At 37.3% G+C, this 23497-nt stretch overlaps 1 protein-coding gene across 1 annotated transcript in view; it reads left to right on the top strand.

Moving 5' to 3' along the window:
- The first annotated feature begins 4080 nt into the window (after window positions 1-4080).
- Window positions 4081-23497, top strand: part of LOC144442685 (aminopeptidase N-like) — a 32148-nt gene continuing 12731 nt past the window's right edge. The window contains exons 1-12 of the mRNA XM_078132063.1: window positions 4081-4730; window positions 9632-9902; window positions 10941-11073; window positions 11304-11458; window positions 12193-12306; window positions 13638-13778; window positions 15360-15491; window positions 16692-16864; window positions 17217-17326; window positions 19014-19147; window positions 20703-20906; window positions 21434-21519. Of these exons, the coding sequence (XP_077988189.1) occupies window positions 4081-4730; window positions 9632-9902; window positions 10941-11073; window positions 11304-11458; window positions 12193-12306; window positions 13638-13778; window positions 15360-15491; window positions 16692-16864; window positions 17217-17326; window positions 19014-19147; window positions 20703-20906; window positions 21434-21519 (2303 nt within the window). The remainder of the gene's footprint in view (window positions 4731-9631; window positions 9903-10940; window positions 11074-11303; window positions 11459-12192; window positions 12307-13637; window positions 13779-15359; window positions 15492-16691; window positions 16865-17216; window positions 17327-19013; window positions 19148-20702; window positions 20907-21433; window positions 21520-23497) is intronic.

The raw sequence follows: 23497 nt of genomic DNA, 5'->3' as shown, positions 1-23497 counted from the left end.
CCATCAAGTATCAGAAACTATAGTGTTGAAGTATGTAAATTACATCATTATCATAATAGACTAGTAAGGGTCAACATATGTAGTGGTACGGTTGTGTCATTGGTAGGGAGAGAGTTGGATAATTTCTTTACTTATATGTAAGAGTCTTTTAAGGCAATTTTTAGACTATCCTGGCAATAACTTCACATCTTTAAAAGACAGTGTCATCTGAAATAAGCAATCAATTAAGAATACCATTATGACAGTGAAAGGTTATTATTGTTTGACTGCATGAGTGACCTATGGGGTGAGGGAGTCCCCCGGGGAGTCCTAGGGGGTCCTCCTAGCAGATCTGGAGGGCTTTTGGCTCTGCTAAGGCAATGTTTAGGTTATCCATTTCCTTTAAGGTAACATTTCACAGCTTTGCAAAGGTAAAATTAATGTAATGTTACAGCTCGGACGCTAACTGGCCCATTGTTATCTGTCATACGAAACTCATTTAAAATTTGCTATAAAGTGGCACTACTATTGCAGATATAGTAAGTCACTGGTATGTTAGAGAACCTTAGGTACTCATACCTATTATATCGGCATGATAGAAACTGGAATCTGATGAGATGTGAAAGTATACGATGTGTATTAATATCTTTATATTGAAGAGTAGAACAATTTAGATTAATTTCTTTTGTAAACTATCTATGAAGATTACCACTACGAAACTTTCAATTTTAGCCCAAAGGTTCAATATTTATTTGATGCATTAGCCATTGATTGTGAAACAACCGAGTATTTATACGACATGTTATGTAACTAGTGTGGTAGATAACACAAGTATATGTATATCTATACATATGTTTGAACGTCTTTTCAGGTGAAATCATATTTAAAAAATATAGATAAGAAGCAAGTACAGATACCGCAGTTCAGTCAAGGTCATGCCATTGAAGAAATGGGGTTTTCCCTCCATCAAAATCCAAAACACAATGACCCCCCACCCCCAAAAATCAAAACAGGATGACCCCTACTGCAAATTACAAAACGGTGACCCAACTACCAATCCACCACTCCCCCCCCCACACACACAGGCAGAAGAAACTGACCGGTCCCTAACTGTACACATATATTTTTAATTACTACAACTACTCACAGTTATGACCATAGGCACTCAAATCAATTTGTATGATATTTTTTGTAAATTGTAAAGTAAATAATTTATTTACTTCACATTTTTTCTAAATCTTACAAATTGATTCGAGAACCTATTGTTACGACGAATCCTTTGGTGGTCGAAATCGTTTTCCAAAGTATCAAATGAAGATTAATTTGCTTGTTTCAATTTATATTAAATTATTTAATGGTTATATTTTGATCAATGATTCCATTTTGTAATCTTGTCTATTTTCGGTTTTCTTTGGGTAACCTGAAAGATCTAGTCGTTTCCACTTACGTAATATGCTTGATGTATAATCTGGTCGCACAGACAAGTCTCAAATTGAGCCTCAGATTCAGCCTAATGCAGTCTCATATATAGACTCTCTCAACAGTCCTCGGAGCTTGTGATTGTGATTAGTTAGTGCGACACTCGAAGCCCAAACACGGAGCGTCGTACTAACACCTCAACGATAGGTTAACCCTATGTGATCGATGAGGGCATACAGTACAGGGATATTCAAGTACAATTGCATATATGCATCCATATAATATGCGAATTAGCTCCGAGGACTGTTGAGAGAGTCTATCTCATATACGGACAATTACGATGGCACTCGACGAAAGCCGTTCAACAAGAAATGATAAAATAGAGACGACAGGAAATGGCCGAATTTCTCACCCACCATAAAATGTTATTCCATAGGGTTTTACATACTTAAGATTAAAATCTTTCTGAACGGCCTTCTTACTGGTACATCATTGCAATAGTATATCAGGCGGCTGAATCTGAGACTGATTCTGCGACCGCATTTATATATAGTACGTAAATAAGATAGTAATGTTTACTTACGATAACATACTCTTATGTGTTTTATGGGACAGACTGGTAGTATAATTTCGACCGATGTCATTACATCATCTGATTTGGTCCTTATACAATAAATCAATATTCTGTAAATACATTAAGAAAGTAGCAGTGTTTGTGTTTGTTACATTATACTTAAGGTCACAATTTCATCAAAATGAATGCACCAACATTGTGTTTGGTTGAGAAAGAGAGAGAGAGAGAGAGAGAGAGAGAGAGAGAGAGAGAGAGAGAGAGAGAGAGAGAGAGAGAGAGAGAGAGAGAGAGAGAGAGAGAGAGAGAGAGAGAGAGAGAGAGAGAGAGAGAGAGAGAGAGAGAGTTAAATTGTGACTACGTACTTGTACGTCTTTTAGTTACCTTTAATCATGTCATTCTAATTATGTTCACTAACTTGTGGACTTACATGTAAGCGACCAAATATATCGTGTTACCTTTTTACCTTTCGTAGGGAAGGTTTTGACAACTAAATTTCATTGGGACTTGAAAAATCACAGATATAGAGCTAAATATTTTGTATAAATCATGAAATTGCACGACTATACCCTTACGGAAGGCATTCTGTTTAAATCTTGTTTCCAAAATATGATATTTTTGTATGACATATAGGTGACACTGTCAATATGGTTACAATTTTTAAATCGGGTCAGGTCAGCAACTATTTGTAAATTGATAATATGATACACATATGAGTGATTGGGGTTTGGTTGATAGGCTGTCAGACATTATATTTATTTGTGTATTTTGCGTACAACGTATTTACGGAACAAAATCAATAATCAAAGATAAAGTGATTCGATGGCTTGTTGCTTCAAATTAGTGATGCTGGAACAACATTTTTGACAACTAACTTTCTTTAGGACTTGAAAAATCACAGATATAGAGCTAAATATTTTGTATAAATCATGAAATTGCAAGACTATACCCTTACGGAAGGCATTCAGTTTAAATCTGGTTTCCAAAATATGATATTTTCGTACGACATATAGGTGACACTGTCAATATGATTACAATTTTTAAATCGGGTTAGGTCAGCAACTATTTGTAAATTGATAATATGATACACATATGAGTGATTGGGTTTTGATTGATGAGGCCAGATGAGGAGGCTGTCAGACATTATATTTATTTGTGTATTTTGCGTACAACGTATTTACGGAACAAAATCAATAATCAAAGATAAAGTGATTCGATGGCTTGTTGCTTCAAATTAGTGATGCTGGAAAAAATATAGTGTTAAGTGAGGTCAGTAGTTTCACCGTATGGTTGTCCGTCCATTTTTAATAGTGAACAGTCGGACGAGCACAGTATGATACTTCAGTAGCTTTAAAATACAGTGCACAGTTCAGGACCGGTTGAACTCAAATAGAACACAGCTTCAAATACAACAATCTATGGTTTCCAAATCTACAAGATACATCGAAAGCCAACTCTGAAATCTAGCTTTAAATAGCTTTATTGAACTGAATACCGTGAAGTCTTTCAAAATCCGTTTACATCACAGAGTTTTCATTAATCAATAATGCAAATTATGCAATGATCTGACAAATTCTGGTAAAGTACCCCTACTAACATATTATCTTCGATATGACAGTTCGAAGTTAGAGAATAAGTCATCGTTAGAATTAGCCAAAGCCAAGATCAACGAACGTTTCAAGAAATATGATAACACCAACTTGAATTGACTGTTTGCCTAGATCATACAAATGACTGATGATTAGTTAGTTTACACACACCTCTAGAGTACTTAGTAGATTTAGGGACAGTTTAATAGAAAACTTCAGTACTAAGTAATGCTTATGGAAGTAGCTGTCGTAAATGATAGATATCGGCTCATAGGGTGCATGCCTGGGGTTACATGATGTTGTGCGAACATGTTAGCGTACCCAATACACATGATACACCATACGCCAGGCTGTCGGCAAATTAACGATGTACATTTAAGGCGTTCCTAATCTACACTGCTCTGATTATGATTGGTTGAATGACAATCCTTATGCAAACATTCCCCATCTGATTGTTATCATCAATTCGAGATCGTTGCAACTTATACAATACACACCGTATTGTAAAGGTTGGGTGGAACCATGGATCCGTCTTCAAAATACAGGTCTAATGGACGCTTGGTAGAAGATTCCCAAAGTGAAAAGAAAGGTTGCTTTGTGTCGACATCGGTCGCAGTCGCTATCGTCGTTGTGCTTGGTCTGATGATAACCGGTGCTGTTCTCATTACGTATTTTGCAGCACCTTCAGAGTGCAATGAGGCAGAACCATTACCGACACAAGACCCCTATGACGGTCTACCTCAACCTGTAGCGGAAGATGACGATTATGAAACATTTGCGGGTCGCATCCCGGACACGTTAACACCAGTGAACTATAACATAAAAATAACTCCTTATTTTGACGAGGAAGATGGCGCTGACAGGTTTTCATTCGACGGGGAGTTGGAGTTTGAAATGAAGTGTGCAAAAACAACCAGAGAAATTAAGTTGCATTTTTATAACATGACCATCCACGGTGATACTGTTACAATTGACAAGGTTGGTGGTTCACAAGTTGCAATTGCTAGCAAGAAGATACAAGAAAAGTACGACTTCTACATCATAGAAACCGCAGAAGATTTAACCCAAGGTGATACTTATATTATTAAAATGACGTACAAAGGGAACTTGTTACAACCTACTACAGCTGGATTGTATTTGAGTACCTATACGATGGCTGATGGCGTACAAAGGTGAGTCAAATGAATTTCATTTGTTTACATTGTGTATGTATGTATGTATGTATGTATGTATGTATGTATGTATGTATGTATGTATGTATGTATTTCGTAATTGGAAAGCAAAGTGTACACCATCCAATCCGTGTGGATTCCAGAAGTAAACGAAGTATAAGGGATTAGTTATGTAAGCTTTACAGTGCATGGCAGTTTGAAATATAGTAAGTTGCAAGTTGAACACACACAGAGACAGACTCACACACACACACACACGCGCGCGCGCGCAAACACACAGACTCACAAAGACACAGACACACTCACATACACATACCTAAACAGTGCGTTATAAGAAGGCATAGCTGACAGCACCGCATACACACTCACATACACATACACATACACATACACATACACATACACATACACACACCTAAACAATGGATGATAAGAATGCATCGCTTACAGCCGCCACATACACACTCATATACACATACACACACACCTAAACAGTGGGTTATAAGAATACACCGCTTACAGCACCACATACAGCACCACATTCACACTCACATACACATACACACACCTTTAGCTAAACAGTGGGTTATGAGAATGCATCGCTGACAGCACCACATGCAATTGCACCGTAATCATAGATATAGTGTCGACAGGAAAAAAGGACACAGTTCTACAATTTGTGTAATAAAACACAACTTGAAGAATACATCCATTATTACTTTCATACAGAACACCACTGCACTCTTGCTTCCTTTCACTAGTCGACCGATTCGATTTACATATCAGTCGAGTAGACTAATATATTGGCATCTTTACTTGATCATCGCGGTGTTTGCAGTTTTGATGGTACATGTACAAAAAATAGACAAATGTGCCATATGTTTCATTACCCACACATCTAAAACAAGCCTCTTATACACGTAAAATACTCATGTACTGTATGTATGATGAGGAGACGAACATTGCTCCACACCCGCTCTCGAAGTTTAAAGTCTGTTAACAGATGAGGAATGTCTCAGCAAAATCGACATATTCCCATTAGTTCACGTATTCCTAGATGCAGTACTGTAGCGGTTTCGCTCCGTCGCTCTTAGTCCTCCACCCCACAAGTAATAAAAATAAAACGTAAAATGTTGAGTCACACAAAATAAAATATAAAAAAGAATAACAATTTATTATAAATAAAAGCAAAGCTACAATTCAGAGCTAATTATTGCAGCTAATGTATTCGCAACGGTCACGCGAACTCAAGCGTCGTAAGTCGATATCGGTGATATCGCGGCAAGATTAAAGTTTTAGTTATATATAACGCTGTTAATAACATACCAGTCCTGTTGATACTAGTATTATGTAATGCAGTTTTGCCTGTGTAGACATACTTGTAGCTCATTCAATTTAATCAAGATTTAGCCTATTTTGATCAATATTTGGTTTCACAATCAGTACTCTCGTATTGTCATGAATTTGTAATTACTATTACTATGTTAGGGTTCAGACATGACACTGTCTATACATGTCACCAAACATCTAGTTAGAGAAATGAATAAGTTTTATAGCAATGGCTCATATGGGTGTCAAGACAATAGGTACACTAATATGTCTGGAGATGTCATTAAAGTTAAAGTTTAGTGTTCTTTGTTTTAACTTTTACTAGTATTTTCATGACGCTCATTGTTATGCACGATCTATTAATATCTTAATAAGCTCACCTCTTGTGGATGACTTACTGTGATTTTTTTAACGACCATAGCGTTGCATGTTTGAGGACTTGGGTTTTGACCGCCGAGCGGTGAACATCTCCCCTGGCTCTGGCTTTGGAGTGATGTCAGGGCTTTGATAAATAAAGTCTATGTTCCAGTTATACAACATACATCTGCGTCCGTATGCAGTTTATCATTTTACTACAATGCTGGCTGATGTAAAGTTCTGATAGTGTAAATTTATAGCATGTCTGACAAGTCGATTTGTTAGGTTTTTTTTTTTTTTTTTTTTTCCCCAAATATTAGGACTTTGGTCTCTTAAATCATTCCAGAAGAGATAATAAAATAATGTCATATACCAAACTGAATCGATTCAAATCCATTTGTAACGTTTCGTGTTGGGACATAAACTGATTTCGAACTGGTTTATAAACTGAAGCATCGATTCATATGGGGACAAGGATACTTATTCATGATGAATGCTGTATCAGATTTTCCAACTCGCGAATGTTGCAGTCTGATATTTCGTTTGTCGAATGAGGCCCAGGCACATTATCGCTGTCACGACATACCCGAATGACACAGCATTCACAATCAATAAGTAGCCTTGTCCCCATATGATTCAGTTTGGTGTACTGTTCCTACACGTCAAATTTGATCCTGTTTACTTGATTCGATAATGTAGTCACAACGCATTCTGGATCATTGCTATGACGACACGCAATTGAACATGGAGTATTTAGCGGGAACCTACATTTGTAGTTGTCAAGCGAGGGCTGCCAGAGCTCGACAGTTATTTCTTGCTTGACGAAGGGCTTTGGATAGACGGATACGAGTTAATCACGACCATGTTGACTGCTATACTATGGACGAAGCAATGCCACGATCGATTTGGGCCAAGCGACGTAATATTGACCTTAATTTTACCTAGACATCATTGAACTTAAGAATAATTCGTAATAGGAAAAGGGAACATGAACGATCTGTCCTACTGCAACGCTTGCTATTTCATATACCATTTACATCGTCTTCGATAAATACAAACTCAACTTGCAACGAAATTCATTCAAATTTTGAAACATTTTATAATCTCTGCAAGACATGCCTTCAACGGGAAATTGTATTTACCAGTCTTCGTTCTTTTAGAATCTCCACGTTGTTTCTGTCCCTGGGGAGGGGGGGGGAACTCCCATAGACGGCAATACGGGGAGGGTCCGCGCGAAAGGGATCGTTTTTTTATGCTGGTTGGTATCAGAAAGGGTATACCTTTCATGAGGTGGTGGTGTGAGAAAGGGTTGGGGCGAATCAAAACTGGCGTTAATTAACAGTGAGGGAATGGACAGAAATTACAGGGGACTGTTTTTTTTTAAAGAATGAGGCATGAACAATATAGACCCCCTCAAATCGTTGCACAAAAATCCTGACCCACCCCCTCTACCATGCATGAAAAAGTGCCCCCCCACCCCCACCCCCGACAAATTCTAATGAGTTCCGTGACATACAATTCAACACACTAAGTTTTCCTGAAACTGCATCTTCACTGTAAAACATAGTACTGACGGTAGTAATAAAAGGAAGGGAACTCCAAACACTATCAATATTAAATAAGTGTATGACATTGCGTTTACCATATAACCAACTATTGGTTGTTAGATCAAGTTTGTTAATAAGTGGAAGCATTTTCCAAAGCTGGTTCAAACTTGATTATTTTGTTTGGTATAATAGATTGATTTAAAGATCAGTTAGCCAAGTGACCAGTTTGTCAAGGTTATTGCCGAGAAGACATTGGCGATACGTCCCTGGGTCGATACTTAGTTGACACTTGTTTTAAGACGTTTCAGAAAGGCTGTTGGGTCCTTCGTCAGTAGCAGTTCTGCCTAACAAGATAGTTCTTCCATTTATACTTCCATTTATTAACAAATTTGATCTTAGGGAAGCTTCAGTAATTACGAGGGGATGGGCTGGGAGGGATTTAGGGTATGTCTGAGCTGTAAAAGGTGACCCTCCCCCCTACTAGTTTTTTTTTTAAATGTGATCTTCCCCAATCCCAAGTTCTAAAATGTGACCCCTCCCCCCCCCCAATCTCAAAATGACAAATTCACCGATAGGTGGATGGAAATTATGTGGACAGATTTAACGGGACAGTAGCTAAAAATGTTGATGTTTTTTTCAGTATGTTTTGTTCTGTGTAACAACTACAGTTTTAAGTTTCTTGTTCTACTCCATAATGCGCATTGAAATAATCATGTGTTTGACAAATGTATGTACACACTGCATTGTTGTTTTTGAAAGGTGAATTTTAGGCTTGAGTAAAATTATTAACAATAACTGTGCACTTTACACATATAAAGGCTGTGTTGACAAGCCAAATACAGGGTATTTCAAGTAGCAAAAGAAACTGCACTTGCCACAGAAAACAAAAGTATTGAAAAAAGTTACAGATACTGTCCCTTTAATCTTGATTATATGACACATATTTCTGCCATGTACAACATGGAATAACTCTGAAATTTAAATCATGCTGGATATAATACTATAAATAAATACTCCCGGCCAGTTCCAAAATGAAGGTGTCGGTGTACAAAGTAACAAATACACAAAGCATGTAACTTGCAAAATTTAACCTCGAGGTTAGTATTCAAGATGAAAACAATTTTCTCCTCGAATGTTCTGTCAAAATTTAAGTTTAAGTGTTAAATGCATTCCTCGAATTGTTTGTGCATCCCAAGAACAATAACGTTACGCATAGTGTTTGTTACGATCCAGAGACGAAGGTACACATTTGTTTAATCACGCTTTTCAGAGCCGTCAGAACATTTAGTTGTGAAAGATTTGAGTGCCGTTCATAATGTATACACATACATGACGTGCACTTTCAACTGTTATTCATTGCCTGTATGAATGTGTATATAGTGTTCGCTTATAACTCCATTTTCACATAAACCTATCACTCTTTTTTATTCCATGTAAGAGACAGTAAAACGTCAATGCTGTTGAAGCTTACATTTCCTAGCACTTACCAGCAGACTGTCTAACTGACTAACTGGCTCGCTGACTGACTGACTGACTGACTCGCGTCACTCGCTCATCACTCACTCATGATTACTCTCACTTACTCCATCTACGATATATCATGATATACTCTGATCCGTTCACCTACACACTCACATACAAAAAAACTTCTATTTTCCCCAATCTCAGATACCTTGCAGCTACACAACTGGAGAGTACCTATGCACGACGTGTATTCCCATGTTTCGATGAACCTAACCTCAAAGCTACATTCGAAATAACTATCAAACATCGGAAAAGGAGACAGGCGATATCAAACATGCAAATCAAAAGAAATCAAACGGATGGAGATTGGGTGACGACGTATTTCGAACAGTCTGTTGTCATGCCAACATATTTGAATGCTATTGTCGTATCTGACTTTGTTCATAAAGAAAATGTAACAAAAGAGGGTATATTGGTAAGTTATAGTGTATAATATCATGGTCTAGGGTTGTAATTATTACTCGTAACCAGCATTTTTTGTAAACTAATAAATTCATGTACACGTGTACATCACAGTTGTGTACTGTAACGAATAAAATATAGATAACAGACTACATGTATGTACTAAAGCAATCTTATATACACAAAGAAATGTCACGCACATTCAGAAGCTGAATACATCACATACTCATATGATACAATAATTGACTATCCTATTGATTACTAGTCAATGTGTTTCAACAAAATACTCTGAGTAGCTAGCTATATTTCAGAGTACAGACTGTCGCCATCTATGGTAGATCACGAATATGTATAATGTACTGCTTGGGAGCATCTAATATAGCAAACACAGATAGATTCCCAGAGGTCCAATTGTAATATGTATGAAACAAATTTGTTTCATATGTCAGTAAATTCAATATTTTGATTAATATATAAACTTTGATTAATATATAAAAATAATATATATATAAAGTTTAAATATGCTCTTTGGTGAAACGATTGTTTGTACCATACCTAGACTGTCGACAGTCGCTCGCGCCTTTTTTCCCCCTACGTTTTATCTAAACTCCGATCCGGCGCAACACTAGTCTAATCGCAAACTGATATCGAGGGCCGAAGGCCCTAGTGATCGAGGGCCGAAGGCCCGAGCTTGGGCCTTCGCAATTCGGCCCTCAGTTTGCGATTATAGTGTTGCGCCGGACCGGAGTTTAGATAAAACGTAGGAAAAAAAGGCGCGAGCGACTGTCGACAGTCTATACCATACCGTGAAAACGAATCAATTAGTAGCAACAATACTTCTCCGGTTTCGTTTAAACCCTGATTTGTCTGTCTGTCTGTCTGTCTGTCTGTCTGTCTGTCTGTCTTTCTGTCTGTCTTTCTGTCTGTCATGCAGTCTCTCCCAAAGCCACCCAATTAGTCCATCCCATTTAATTACCCACAGAAAGAATTCAAAGTTTAGTTGGCACATGTGCGGTGAGTTCTAATTTTTAAATACTTGTCTCACCAACAGTTTCGTGTTTGGTGTCGGCCAGACTATAATCATACTTTGGATTACGCCCTGATGGTAGGAAGTTCCATGCTAGATTTTTATGGAGAATACTATGGTATTCCTTATGGTATAGACGACAAAATGACAAAGATGGGTGAGATTTACAATATATGTTATCTATGTTCTTTTCGCCAACTTAGATAAAGGAGATCTATGTATAAACGTTCTTTGTTCTTACATATCAAATATAATTCAATCCAGAGACATAAGCTACAATCTGTGCTCCAGAACACAAGTTTTAGTTAAAATACAGCGAATATGAAAAAAAGATGAAATGGGAACTTGGATAATAATAACAATGAACTTTTTTTCCTCTACCATCAGATATGGCTGCCATCCCACAGTTTGACTCTGGTGCAATGGAAAACTGGGGACTTATTTTGTACCGTGAAGAGCGAATGCTGTTTGACCCGGAAGTAGATCTAGCATCTAAACAACAACGTATTGCTAGGATTATAGGACATGAACTTGTACATCAGGTATTTCACTCTAACTAATCATCTGAAACATAAATTATGCACTACAATACAATTCATTTGATAACGTAAATTATGGACTACAATACCAATTCATTTCATAACGTCGCGACATTATCAAATGTGTACGAATCATCAAAATTTATATGAATCTTAATACAATGTATTTGTTTCATGGTAAACCCCAGGAAAACATAGGTAATTTCACACAATGATACAAGTAATCGGTATACATTTTTGCTACCACCACCACCACCACCACCACCACCACCATCATCATCATTTATTGAAATTACATAAATTCGTTCTTAGAAATTTGATATCACTCTACATTCTTGTATTCTATTTCTAGTTTTTTGGTAAACGGTATTGTCATCACGCTTAAGTCTGCACTGTAGATATTTGATTCCCAAAACTTGGGTAAAAGGAAGTGATGAAGACCTTCAATGTAATAGTAATAATAGGTGATGAACATTGGCAATTAAGTACCTTGCGCAATGTTTGTAGTTTCGATCGGTTGAATATCATAAAAAAAGATAATTAATGCACTACTATGGAAACTTTATGCAAGAAAATTCTCTGAAATATGTTGCACGGATCGATATGAAGATTCACCATACAAAAAAATGCTGGTAGGTGCTTCATTAAAGATTACTTTCAGTTCGAACACGCACTATAATTTGGTTTTTACATGGCCATAAATTAACTATAATTGTATTACTTTGTACTTTGTTTAGTGGTTTGGAAACTTGGTGACTTGTGGATGGTGGTCTGATCTTTGGTTGAACGAAGGCTTTGCCAGGTTCTTTGAAGATGCCGGAGTTCATTTTCTACATCCTGAATGGGAAATGGTGAGATATAGTAGAGCAATATATTTCTTCTTTCACTGCTCAAAAACATTAAGGAAACATTAATTTCGTAGACCAAACAGGCGATGGTCATTCATGCACATGTTTGTTTTGTTACTTTTACCATATGTTGCACAGATGTGTATGTTACAAATGACAAATAATACACCTCTCAAAACAAGTATTCCCTTCATTCTTTTGAGCAGTCTAGCATGGAGTTCGCTCATAACCATCAATTTTGAAAGAATTGAATGTGAAGTATTGTAAAAACATATTTTTTTCACTTAATCTCACTATCAATGAACTCTCGCCGTATGCCATGTAACGACTTGTCTAGAGGCCATCCATTGGTTTTGAATCAGAAGACTTTGCAAGTCATGGCATCATCAGATTCAAAACGAACAGATAGCCTCTAGATTATATAAAGATCAAATATCGACTAAACAAGATAGACTTTACTTACTGACTGTATGTCCCTATGGGAGCAAGTAGAATTTACGGCAGGGGCCTGAGAAGGAAATGGAGAGGCAACGAAAATCTTACGGCTGCGCGACGAGGGGGGGGGGGAGACACGAAATATTTTGCTCATGATTAGATTGAATCAAATTTATCGGGTAAAGTCAATTTGGCAAAATTAATAAGTTCTTAAGAATATATTTTAATACTTAGACAGCTGACTGCCATGATAATGTATTTTGTGTATGTCTTAATCTGTGTATCCATGTGTCTGTCTGTCTGTCTGTCTGTCTGTCTGTCTGTCTGTCTGTCTGTCTGTCTGTCTTTCTGTCTGTCTGTCTGTCTGTCTGTCTGTCTGTCTGTCTGTCTGTCTGTCTGTCTGTCTCTCCCTGCCTGTATGTCTGTCTGTCTGTCTGTCTGTCTGTCTCTCTCCCTCTCTCTGTCTCTCTGAGGGGGATGGGAGTACCGTTTAATTGCACGTATGAAAATGAATGTAGCCTTGGGGAGGGGGCTACGGGAAATGCTTGCGTTATTTCTGGGGGGGGGGGTGTAGATATTTTTGAGCGTGAAGGGGGAGGGGTGCGATTTTTTTAATCTAAAATATTTTCAACCTCACCCGTCCGCCATAAACTCCCCTCCTTCCTTAATACACCGGGCCATTTGCGGACAAACTGTACCGGCCGGATCTGTCTTGATAAAACATGGTCCTGTGCTGGTGGCATTACATGTATGTTTACCAAGGTAATCGAAAAGGAGGTTATACATTCAGAGCAAGAACTTTTCAGTGAAGCTGAAGGAGGTATGTACCTCATTGGTTAATGTTAAATTACGTCGAGTCGTACAATGACCGTACTATTTCACATTTGCTTCATTCATAGTACGACCAATTTTTCCCAAGAGATGCAACCTTCAAAGCACTAGACTCTGACTCTATTTCTACAGTATCTCGCCCCGTCGTCATGGATGTTGGATGGAACAGTGAAATCTCACGTACCTTTGATAGGATGTCATACGAAAAGGTGTGTATGAAAAAGTCTCTCTTAGTATATGTGAACGCAATCAATACAATTAAAGAATATGAAATAATAAATGAAGAACACGTACATATACTTAACATCACAATACATGTGCATCTGTTCTCCGATGCAATGACAATACTGTGAAAAATAAAACAAGAAAACTTCACAGATTATTGCAGATTAAATGTACTAATGGGCCAGGCAGGAATATTCCACAGAAGAATTCCATCCAATACAAGAAGCGAGTATTTAAAAAAAACAATGGGAACTACAGGTAGCTGGGGCAAAATTGTATGACCTTGCTCTGATGTACGTAGGATGTAGAGTCATTCATTACTTGCAAGTGATTCGACTCTGTAAAGCAGCATTTGCTTTTCAATACATGGCCGATGATCTTCACTAAAATGAACGTTCTTCTGTCAATATAATTGTGAAACGCTTGGGAAAAGTTGATACAATGTATATCAAAAGACCATTATGCCTTAAGTTAAACTTGAATGAGCCGATGAATGCGTAAACTTAGATTATGATTTATGAAAATTATAACGTCAGCCTGCGTTCTAATTCCTTTTAAGTAATGTATTGAAGTAGTGTAGAAGAAACTTAATGCAGGCACCATCCTTTATTTCACGTGTCAAACATTTGCATGGTAAAATCACTATCGCAGTTTTCCGAGACAGGGTCATGTTATTCGACGATTACTATTGGATAAACACTGCAAAAATGTAACATCCATCATTGCTGCTTAGCCATTTTCCTTGGGGTCTTTTTCAGCAGGGTTTAAAGTGTCAGAAATAACTTTGTGGATGACGTAGTTCCCGAATTTTTAACCCTACCCGATGACTTAGTAATCAGACGACAGTATTGGTCATCGGACATGAACTTCAACGCCGATTTACGTATTTGTCGCGTAAATTATGAATTTCGCCACTCTATTTGATTTAAATATTGGGCAAAAACATTAGTATTGTGGTATTTTAATTACCGTTACACTAAAGTTTATTGTGGAATTATCATGAACACTGTCCTACTAACGAAATCGACCCCAGGATTCGATCACAGTTTATGGTGCCCCTTGACAATCTATGTCTTGGGCGCGCAAACGTCAGTACTATCCGATATCTGAGACACTTATTTGTTCCAGATATGTTCCATATTTTCGCTAAACACCCAGGTTTCTTGGAAAATGGCATCTAGTTTGAAGTGGGCATTGGGAGAAAACTATTAATGAGAGAGATTTATAGATATAAGTAACAGCGAAATGATGTTCTAGTGGCTTTGTAACATTTTCAGCATACTTCGCTGTACACTGACAACTACGGCAGTGTTACATACGGTAACTTTATGATCGCCGATTTTAGTGCTCTCAAAACCGATACCACGAAATTAGTCTTCAATCAAAGCTTTAGTATCCCCTGATATTTCTTACGAATGCTTGAGTGTGACAATGACACTTCCAGGGAAGACAGCGAGAATCGTGGGACCAGTCGATATCTGTCCGAAAATTTTGACAGTGAGTATACTCACTACTCTGGGTCATCATTCACTCACTTAATATTTTGTGTTTCCCCATTATAACAGGGAGCGAGTCTGAATATGATGATGTTGCATTTCTTGGGCGACATTACATTCTTAAGTGGGTTAACAGATTACTTAAAAACCTATTCGTACCAGCCTGCATTCTCTGATGACCTGTTTGCTAGGTTAACTGCGGTAAGTCGAATTCTACAATACTAATGCATGTAACCCTAGGTGGCAACAGCCACACTTGTCATAAAAATCGACTTTGACCAACGTGTATATAACTTACAAAAATTAAAATCGTAGCATTCTTCTTGTATCATATATTAATCTTATAGATGTAATAAATCCCATTACTTTCTTGTTTAGATTGCTAGCAAGCGTTAATCCTTTGTTTCGTATGTCCTTTTGACTGACTGTTTTATGACTGTAATTTATGCTGGAAACTTGAAAGTACGTCCCAAACTATGTATGAGTACGGCTCAGTTTGTTTATTAGCCTTAATTTCCTTCCCATGTCTTCACTTGTTTTCGATTTTTGTTCCGGGAGTGATCACCTTATTCCCAGAGAGTCAATATTCAGCCGGAAAACGAGACAGGCAAATGAAAGAAAAAGAACAGAAAAGCAGTTTTGTTCAAGCATGAAAAAATGTAGTGAAATTATCAATAACATTCTTGCTTATCCCTGAGCACAATGTTGAAATCCCTTCATTCCTGGCCAAATTGAATATACAGTAAGGGATCCTTCAGTATTTAAAGAGATGTGTGTGTGTGTGTGTGGGGGGGGGGGGGCTGTCACCTTTTAGAAAATTAATCAGTTTCTCAGGGAGGGCCATATTTTAGAAATTCAAATAAGAGGAGGGACACAGTTTACTTTGAATCACTGTATGATCTAAAATTTATTATTTTACAGTGATTTATCATCCCATTGCTGCCACCAGATCCAAATCCTATTGCTTCCATTCCAGTTAGGGTTACGGTTAGATACTATGATATCAGCCTGCTGCTGACAACCATGTAATAAATAAATTGTGAGTTTTGGTGTGGGGAGAGGAGTGGGTCTCAGGTATAAACTTAGAGAAGTTGAGTAAAATAGATATATAGATGCTATGGATAATGATGTAGAGATGTTGACCTCACTCCCGACGATGTCAAGAGTGTGGCAATCAATTATTTGGAGTTAAAATGTGTCCTTCAGCCAATGAGATCCAAGGTATTTATTAGTCCAGTGCCTTCACACACACCTAGATGCAGTAGTAGTGGGAAAAGAGTTTATGTTATACTTGAATGTATATTTATATCTATTTATGGTTTATATTATGTACATACATTTGTTGTTTAATAAATGTATGGAAATTTGAGTATAGCAGCGTGTCTCGTGATTCACTATTAGGCTGATGCCGAGTATAGACATACTAACGTCAAAATGGTGATGGACACATTCACACTGCAAGCTGGTTATCCCGTAGTGACGTTGACAAGGGATGGAAACAGTATCCATGCAGAGCAGGAACACTTCCTACAGTATGCTTATGATGAACAGAATGATAAATATGACGATCTCGGGTAAGTTGTAAATAACTCAAAATTTGAGTAAAAAGCTTATTTAATAATCTTTTTACTCAAGTGAAAATACTTATTTAAAACCGCACCCTAGTATAAAACATAATCTTGACCTTCACCTAAGATAGAACCTTTTGCATAAGTTATATATACGTCGCAAAATAATCTACTTGTTGAAATTACTTCAATTGGTTAGCTTAATACCCACTTCTCCTCTATCCACAAAACGAAATAACAAGTTAATAGGCAAGATCTTTGATAGCCGACTCCACTAATTTGTATGTTTCTACTGTCAACCAAGACACCTAATGTCTGTAACAATCATGTTAAATTCTCACTTGATATCTTTAATTAGATATCAGTGGTACATTCCTCTGACCTGGACGGATGAAACAGAACAGCAGTATACCAGTGACTGCGCTCAAAACGTTCATTGCAATTTTATGTGGATGAATAAAGGACCAGGTAATACATAATACATTGTAGCAGACGTAAAGCATGCTTGGTTGAGTTGGACCATGACTACATTAAGCAGACTTAAGGATCGCCACGTTCATGTGCAATCTGCAGAGTAGCTCTCATGAGCACAACTGAACTGAGGTTCAGTAGTGCTATAGTCATGCAGAAATGTGTGTGTGTGTGTGTGTGTGTGTGTGTGTGTGTGTGTGTGTGTGTGTGTGTGTGTGTAAACGACTCAAAGTCAAAAACCGTCAGACCGATTGGCTTGGTATTTGGTGGGAACATTACTTAGGGCGTGTAGATGGGAAATTGTTCAAATGAAAATGATCATATCAGAGATATGCGTTTTGGTCAAAAGGCTTAAAACCCAACACTACTGCGTAAATTGGCCTGGAATTTGGTGGGAACGTACCTTAAGGGTATGTAAATTAAGATTCGTTCATGACATGATGATTCAATCAGTAATATGCAAATTAGGGCTAAAATGTGTCTTTTTGCTAAAATATCTTTAATTCCAAAACTGCTTAGCAGATTAGTCTGACATTTAATAAGGATGCATATGGGGGATGTATAGATGAATACATATTAAGCATATAGAATCTCATCAGTGATATGCAAATTAGGTGTAAACATGTAAATTTTGGTCAACATTTTTTGTCTCTAAAGTACTTGGTCAATGAGACTGAAACTTGGTGAGATGTTTCTAGAAGTGTTATTCTGCGGACTTTCTTGAACACATTTTGACACAAATTGCCCTAGCAACCATGACCATGCCCTTAGCAACAACCAAATGGCAGTATATCCTGGTCAAATAACAACATCATCTGGTAGGCAAGTGAGTAAACATTCAAAAAATGTATGCATAAATTCATAGCAACCATGACCACTCCCATAGCAACAGCCAAACGGTGTATTTCACAAGATAACAACAGGGGTTCTTAGGCATTTGAAGACACCTTTTATAAAATGTATGCAAATATACCTAGCAACAAGACCACGCCCATGGCAACAGCCAAATGATGACATACATTGCAAAGATAACAACAGGGATTAATAGATGTGATTTAGCATCCAAAAAAAGTATGTAAATGTGCCTAGCTACAAGACCACGCCCATAGCAACAACCAAATGATCACGTATATTGCAAATATAATAACAGGGAGAAAAAATGAATAAACATTCAAAAATGTATAAATATACCTAGCAGCAAGACCACGCCCATAGCAACAACCAAATGATCATGTATATTGCAAATATAATAACAGGGAGAAAAAATGAATAAACATTCAAAAATGTATAAATATACCTAGCAGCAAGACCACGCCCATAGCAATAGCCAAATGATCACGTATATTTCAAAGGTGACAACAGGGTTGGATAGGCAACTGGATAGTCATTCAGCAAATGAACACCTATATCTGACCATGTGGATAAACATTTTTAAAAGTGTACAGTTGTGCTACAATGCCATTGGCGCTATTGTTTGAAACATAATCACACATACATAAATTTCTACACGTGAAAAATTGGGATAGGAACGACTTGTCTCAAAACAGTTGGGAAGTATTACTTCCGAAACTAAAAAAGTTTCTTCCACAGGGACTGGTAATTTGTATGATTGTCTAACCTCTACAAAGGTATTCGAACAATATACTATACAATAATCAATGAATTTTTTATTTGGCAAATACAGCGGACTTTACTATCACTACTGGAGACACTAAGCAGTGGTTTATTGTAAATATTAATCAGAACATGTACTATAGAGTCAACTATGACAATGAGAACTGGGAATTATTGGCAGAAACGTTAAAGACGGATCACAAGGTGAGTGATTCAATGTTACGTAAGCTTATGTCTCGCCACTATCTTCAAAATTGTTATCGTCCGTCATGGAACAAAGCCTGAATTAATTGTAAATAAATCGATGCGTCTGAGATAATCACGTTAAATGGACTACATTTGTATAAGTAAAAGAACAGGTAAAACCAATATGTTTACTCTTGTTATGTTACGTGTGCTCTCTCTCTCTCTCTCTCTCTCTCTCTCTCTCTCTCTCTCTCTCTCTCTCTCTCTCTCTCTCTCTCTCTCTCTCTCTCTCTCTCTCTCTCTCTCACACACACACACACTCTCTCTCTCTCTCTTTATTTTTATTTATTCATTTTTATTTATTTATCAAACTTTATTTAAAGAGGGTAGCCCAGTTGGCCTTTGCCAAATGTCCCTGGGGCCATCTAAATATAAATAGTACAAAGACAAAAGAGACAAATAAAAACTGTACAATATGGGCATACAATAAACAGCAAAAGTGTAAAACATTTTGTCATAAAATATTGGTGACAGCCTCGTGTGAAGAAAGACAACAATGTTCTGTGTTTCACTTCACGTGGTAATGTATTCCAAGTATTTACACCAGAAAACATAAAACTTTGCTTAAAAAATTCAATTCTAGGTCGAGGTACTAATAGGTCATTGTTTTTGCTAGACCTGGTTCTATAATTATGATAGTTGTGAACATATTTAAAATATGAGTCAAAATACTCAGGACAGAGGCTGTTTAGGCACTTAAAGGTAAAAACAGACTTATTAAAAGATACTCTCTGAGAGATTGGTAATGTATTAATAGATTTAAATAAATTAGCTGTGGGAGAGTCTCTGTCAGTGTCAAAAATGCATCTTACAGCTCTTTTCAGTAGTCTGTGTAATTTTCCACGAAGGCTTTCATTCCACCCACCACAGATAGTGTTACAATAGTCTAGGTGAGGGACTGTATAACTTTTGTAGAAAAGAACCCTGATAGAGACTGGTAGATACTTTTTGAGATTTAAGAGGTGAATGAGTGAGCTGATCTTTGAGTGTAATTTTAAAACATGTTCATTCCATGACAGATTTTTGTAAACTCCAAGTAATTTGTCACATTTAGTGTGTTCAATTATTGATTTTCAAGCTGCAAATCAAACTTTTGTTTTGTTTGACTAAATGTTGGCGTTTTGGGTGGGTAGTAATTAGCATAGTTTTTTTTCAATATTTAGGTACATGCAATTGTCCCTACACCACTTCTGTACATTAGTGATGTCGTGATTAAGTTAATCTCTCTCTCTCTCTCTCTCTCTCTCTCTCTCTCTCTCTCTCTCTCTCTCTCTCTCTCTCTCTCTCTCTCTCTCTCTCTCTCTCTCTCTCTCTCTCTCTCTCTCTCTCTCTCTTTGCGTGCGCGCGGATGTGTGTCTATGTGTGTGTTTTTTGCAATATAAATGATGTCATTTCAATCAATGCCATATATATACATATATATCAGGTACTACTGTAAATTGTAAAACAACAAACAGTTGGAGTGTAAATATAAATATACTATTTATGTCATCTCTATATCCGATATTTTCAGGTTCTGCCCATCCGTAACAGAGGAGCTCTGATCAGTGATGCTTTCAACATAGGCAAATCTCAGAAACTGGATCATGTGATCGCACTCAAGGTCATAGAATATCTTACAACGGAAAGAGACTACAATCCATTGTTGACAACTAGAGATAATTTACGATACACTGTCACTATGCTGTGGAGAATGTCTACCTACGGTTACTTTGAGGTAAAGATAATATACTCGGCAAAATGAGAAAGTTGTATTTGATAAAGAATTAATAGATAAAATGCAAACAAGTTTGAAAATGTAGACTGTAAATGATCACGGGTAGGAAGTGTACTTTACCGATTTTGAAGAATATGTATGATATGATTCTATCATAATCTTTGATACTACATAAAATATTACATGCATTAACTCTTATGGCGATATGGGCGTGTGCCCCCGTGCGGCAACTGCCAAACTTTCAACTCATCATCTATATAGTAATACCGTTTTTCCTTTGAACGTTACCGTGTGCTGGATTTAGGCGAAATATGAGTTTTTCAGATTGATTGAATGTTTGATTGACTAACTGATTGACTAACTGACTGACTTACTTACTTACTGACTGACTGACTGTTTGATTGATTAATTAATTGGTTGGTTGGTTGGTTGGTTGGTTGGTTGGTTGGTTGATCGATTGAATGATCGATCGATTGGTAACAAGAATTGCCACTATTACCTGTTAAATATATATACATTCCTTCCAGCATTACATACGTCACTTAGTCACGCCTATCTACAACGAACTAGGCTGGAACTTTCAGAGAGCATTAGAGGACGACCACATTGACTAGTAAGCTTATTCACATTTACTTTAATTACATACAGTGTCGGTCATAGCACAGGGAACAGGACGAATATTTAATTTTGTTCTTGCGATTTTTCAGATTTCTGATATTATTTTCTGAATAATAAGAAAATAATATTAGAAATCCGGAAAATCGCGAGAACTATTCGTCCTGTTCCCTGTGGTCACATGTTGAAATGTTAGGTACTCAACACCGACTTACTTCATTTTCCATGGATTTACCCGCAATACCGCAATGACGCAAATGCATACCAAGCCACATCTAAAGCATAAATTATTTTAGGGTTACAAAGACATCGACATGACTGTCCTTCCAGTACCAAACAAACCACGTATATGTCCCTTGTATGACCATGTTTAGAATATTGCACGAGTATTTGGGACCCTTACACCACAGTTGGACGATGTCACCATTCCCTGATCATGCGACCATTTCTTTGGTTGAATAATCTTACACGTGATGTAACCTTTATATGTAGTTATAGTGAATAAAGTTCAGTAGTAGCTTCCTTGGTTACCACACTTCTGTTGCGTCTTTCACTCTCTTACGTCACAAACCAATCCCCCACATTATTTGGTGCCGAGGCCAGGATTGGATAGGAAAATACATGTCATCCGAAGATGCACTGCCACAACTGGATCATGAGGGCCAGCCCATATCTGATGGTAAAACCACATCGTTTAAGACATATATGGCTGCTCACAGAATGGCAGACAAAGCAATGGGGAACATCGAGTCCAGCAACTCCAAAGACACGAAAAAACGACACACTCTTAGAGCTACAAGGAATCGTAAACAGTCAACACATGAAAGTCGACTATAATGCAGAGATTAGATGAAGACATATTTGGATCAGCAACCCAAGATAAACTCATGGATCTCATCCTGGAAGCAGATAATGATGTACATGAAGTCCGTATACAGATTTTGAAATGGAGATTTTTAAACCACAAACTGCAACAAAGTCCTTACCCACTCCTGAGACAACAATGCAAAGGGGAAAACAACTCAGCTACAGAAGCTACAACTACCCACCTTTGAAGGCGATGTCCTTAAATGAACAGCCTTTTTGGACTCGTTCTGATCGGCCATTGATCGATGACGATCCAAACCTGACTGGGGTTCAGAAGTTTAAATATCTCAAGGGCCAACTCACCTGTGTTTAGCAATAGCAACTGAGGAGGAAATAAGCAACACACAATCTTGTTGACAAATCCAATATGGCGTCAGTGAAAAGCGCCCTCATACATCGAAATTTAGAAATAAAGTTGGCTTCCTTCAGTGACAACTGAGTACTAGAAGGCTTAATATCCTTCTTCTATTTTGTTGTTGATACTTTTTCATTGTATATTACATCATAAATATTTAAGGACATTACCTTATTAGTGTGAGAAGTATACAAATGTAAAAAATAGTGGTAGAAATAGACCAGGAGCCACATTGTAATGAAATAAATATGAAAATATTGATTTGTTGCAATTCAATTAAATATACACATTCAAAAATGATTTAAAGTACAGTTATTTTGTTATGTAGGATAAAATGCACAATTGTAAAATCCACTCTCCCACCTCTAATCCATTTGATGAAAAAAAAATGTTTACCTGATGCTTCTAGAATACCTTTCATCTATAGCAATGCCGCAATATGTGCTCCACATTTGTGGAATAGGCTGCCACTGTCACTCCGTTTGAGTAAGAAATCGAATCCAAACATGTCCGTTGAAGCATCCCATCTAACTCCGAGTGTCTTTATACTTGGAAGTTCTGACTTGTCAACCTCAGCACCTGTAGCTGGCTCTTCTTCAGGAACTCCCTCTAATACCAACGCACTATTGCTGCACCAATATCATATGTAAAATCTAGCCTTTGATAACAGGCTTGTCAGTTACTCATGGACTCGTATTTCCTCATCATCATTGTCTTGTGAATCCATGACATCGTCCATATTCATGCTTTCAGT

This window comes from Glandiceps talaboti, chromosome 1, assembly GCF_964340395.1.
Source record: "Glandiceps talaboti chromosome 1, keGlaTala1.1, whole genome shotgun sequence".
NCBI classification, from domain to species: domain Eukaryota; kingdom Metazoa; phylum Hemichordata; class Enteropneusta; family Spengelidae; genus Glandiceps; species Glandiceps talaboti.
Note: the sequence above shows the minus strand (reverse complement) of the source record. Positions and strands in the feature narration are given on the sequence as shown.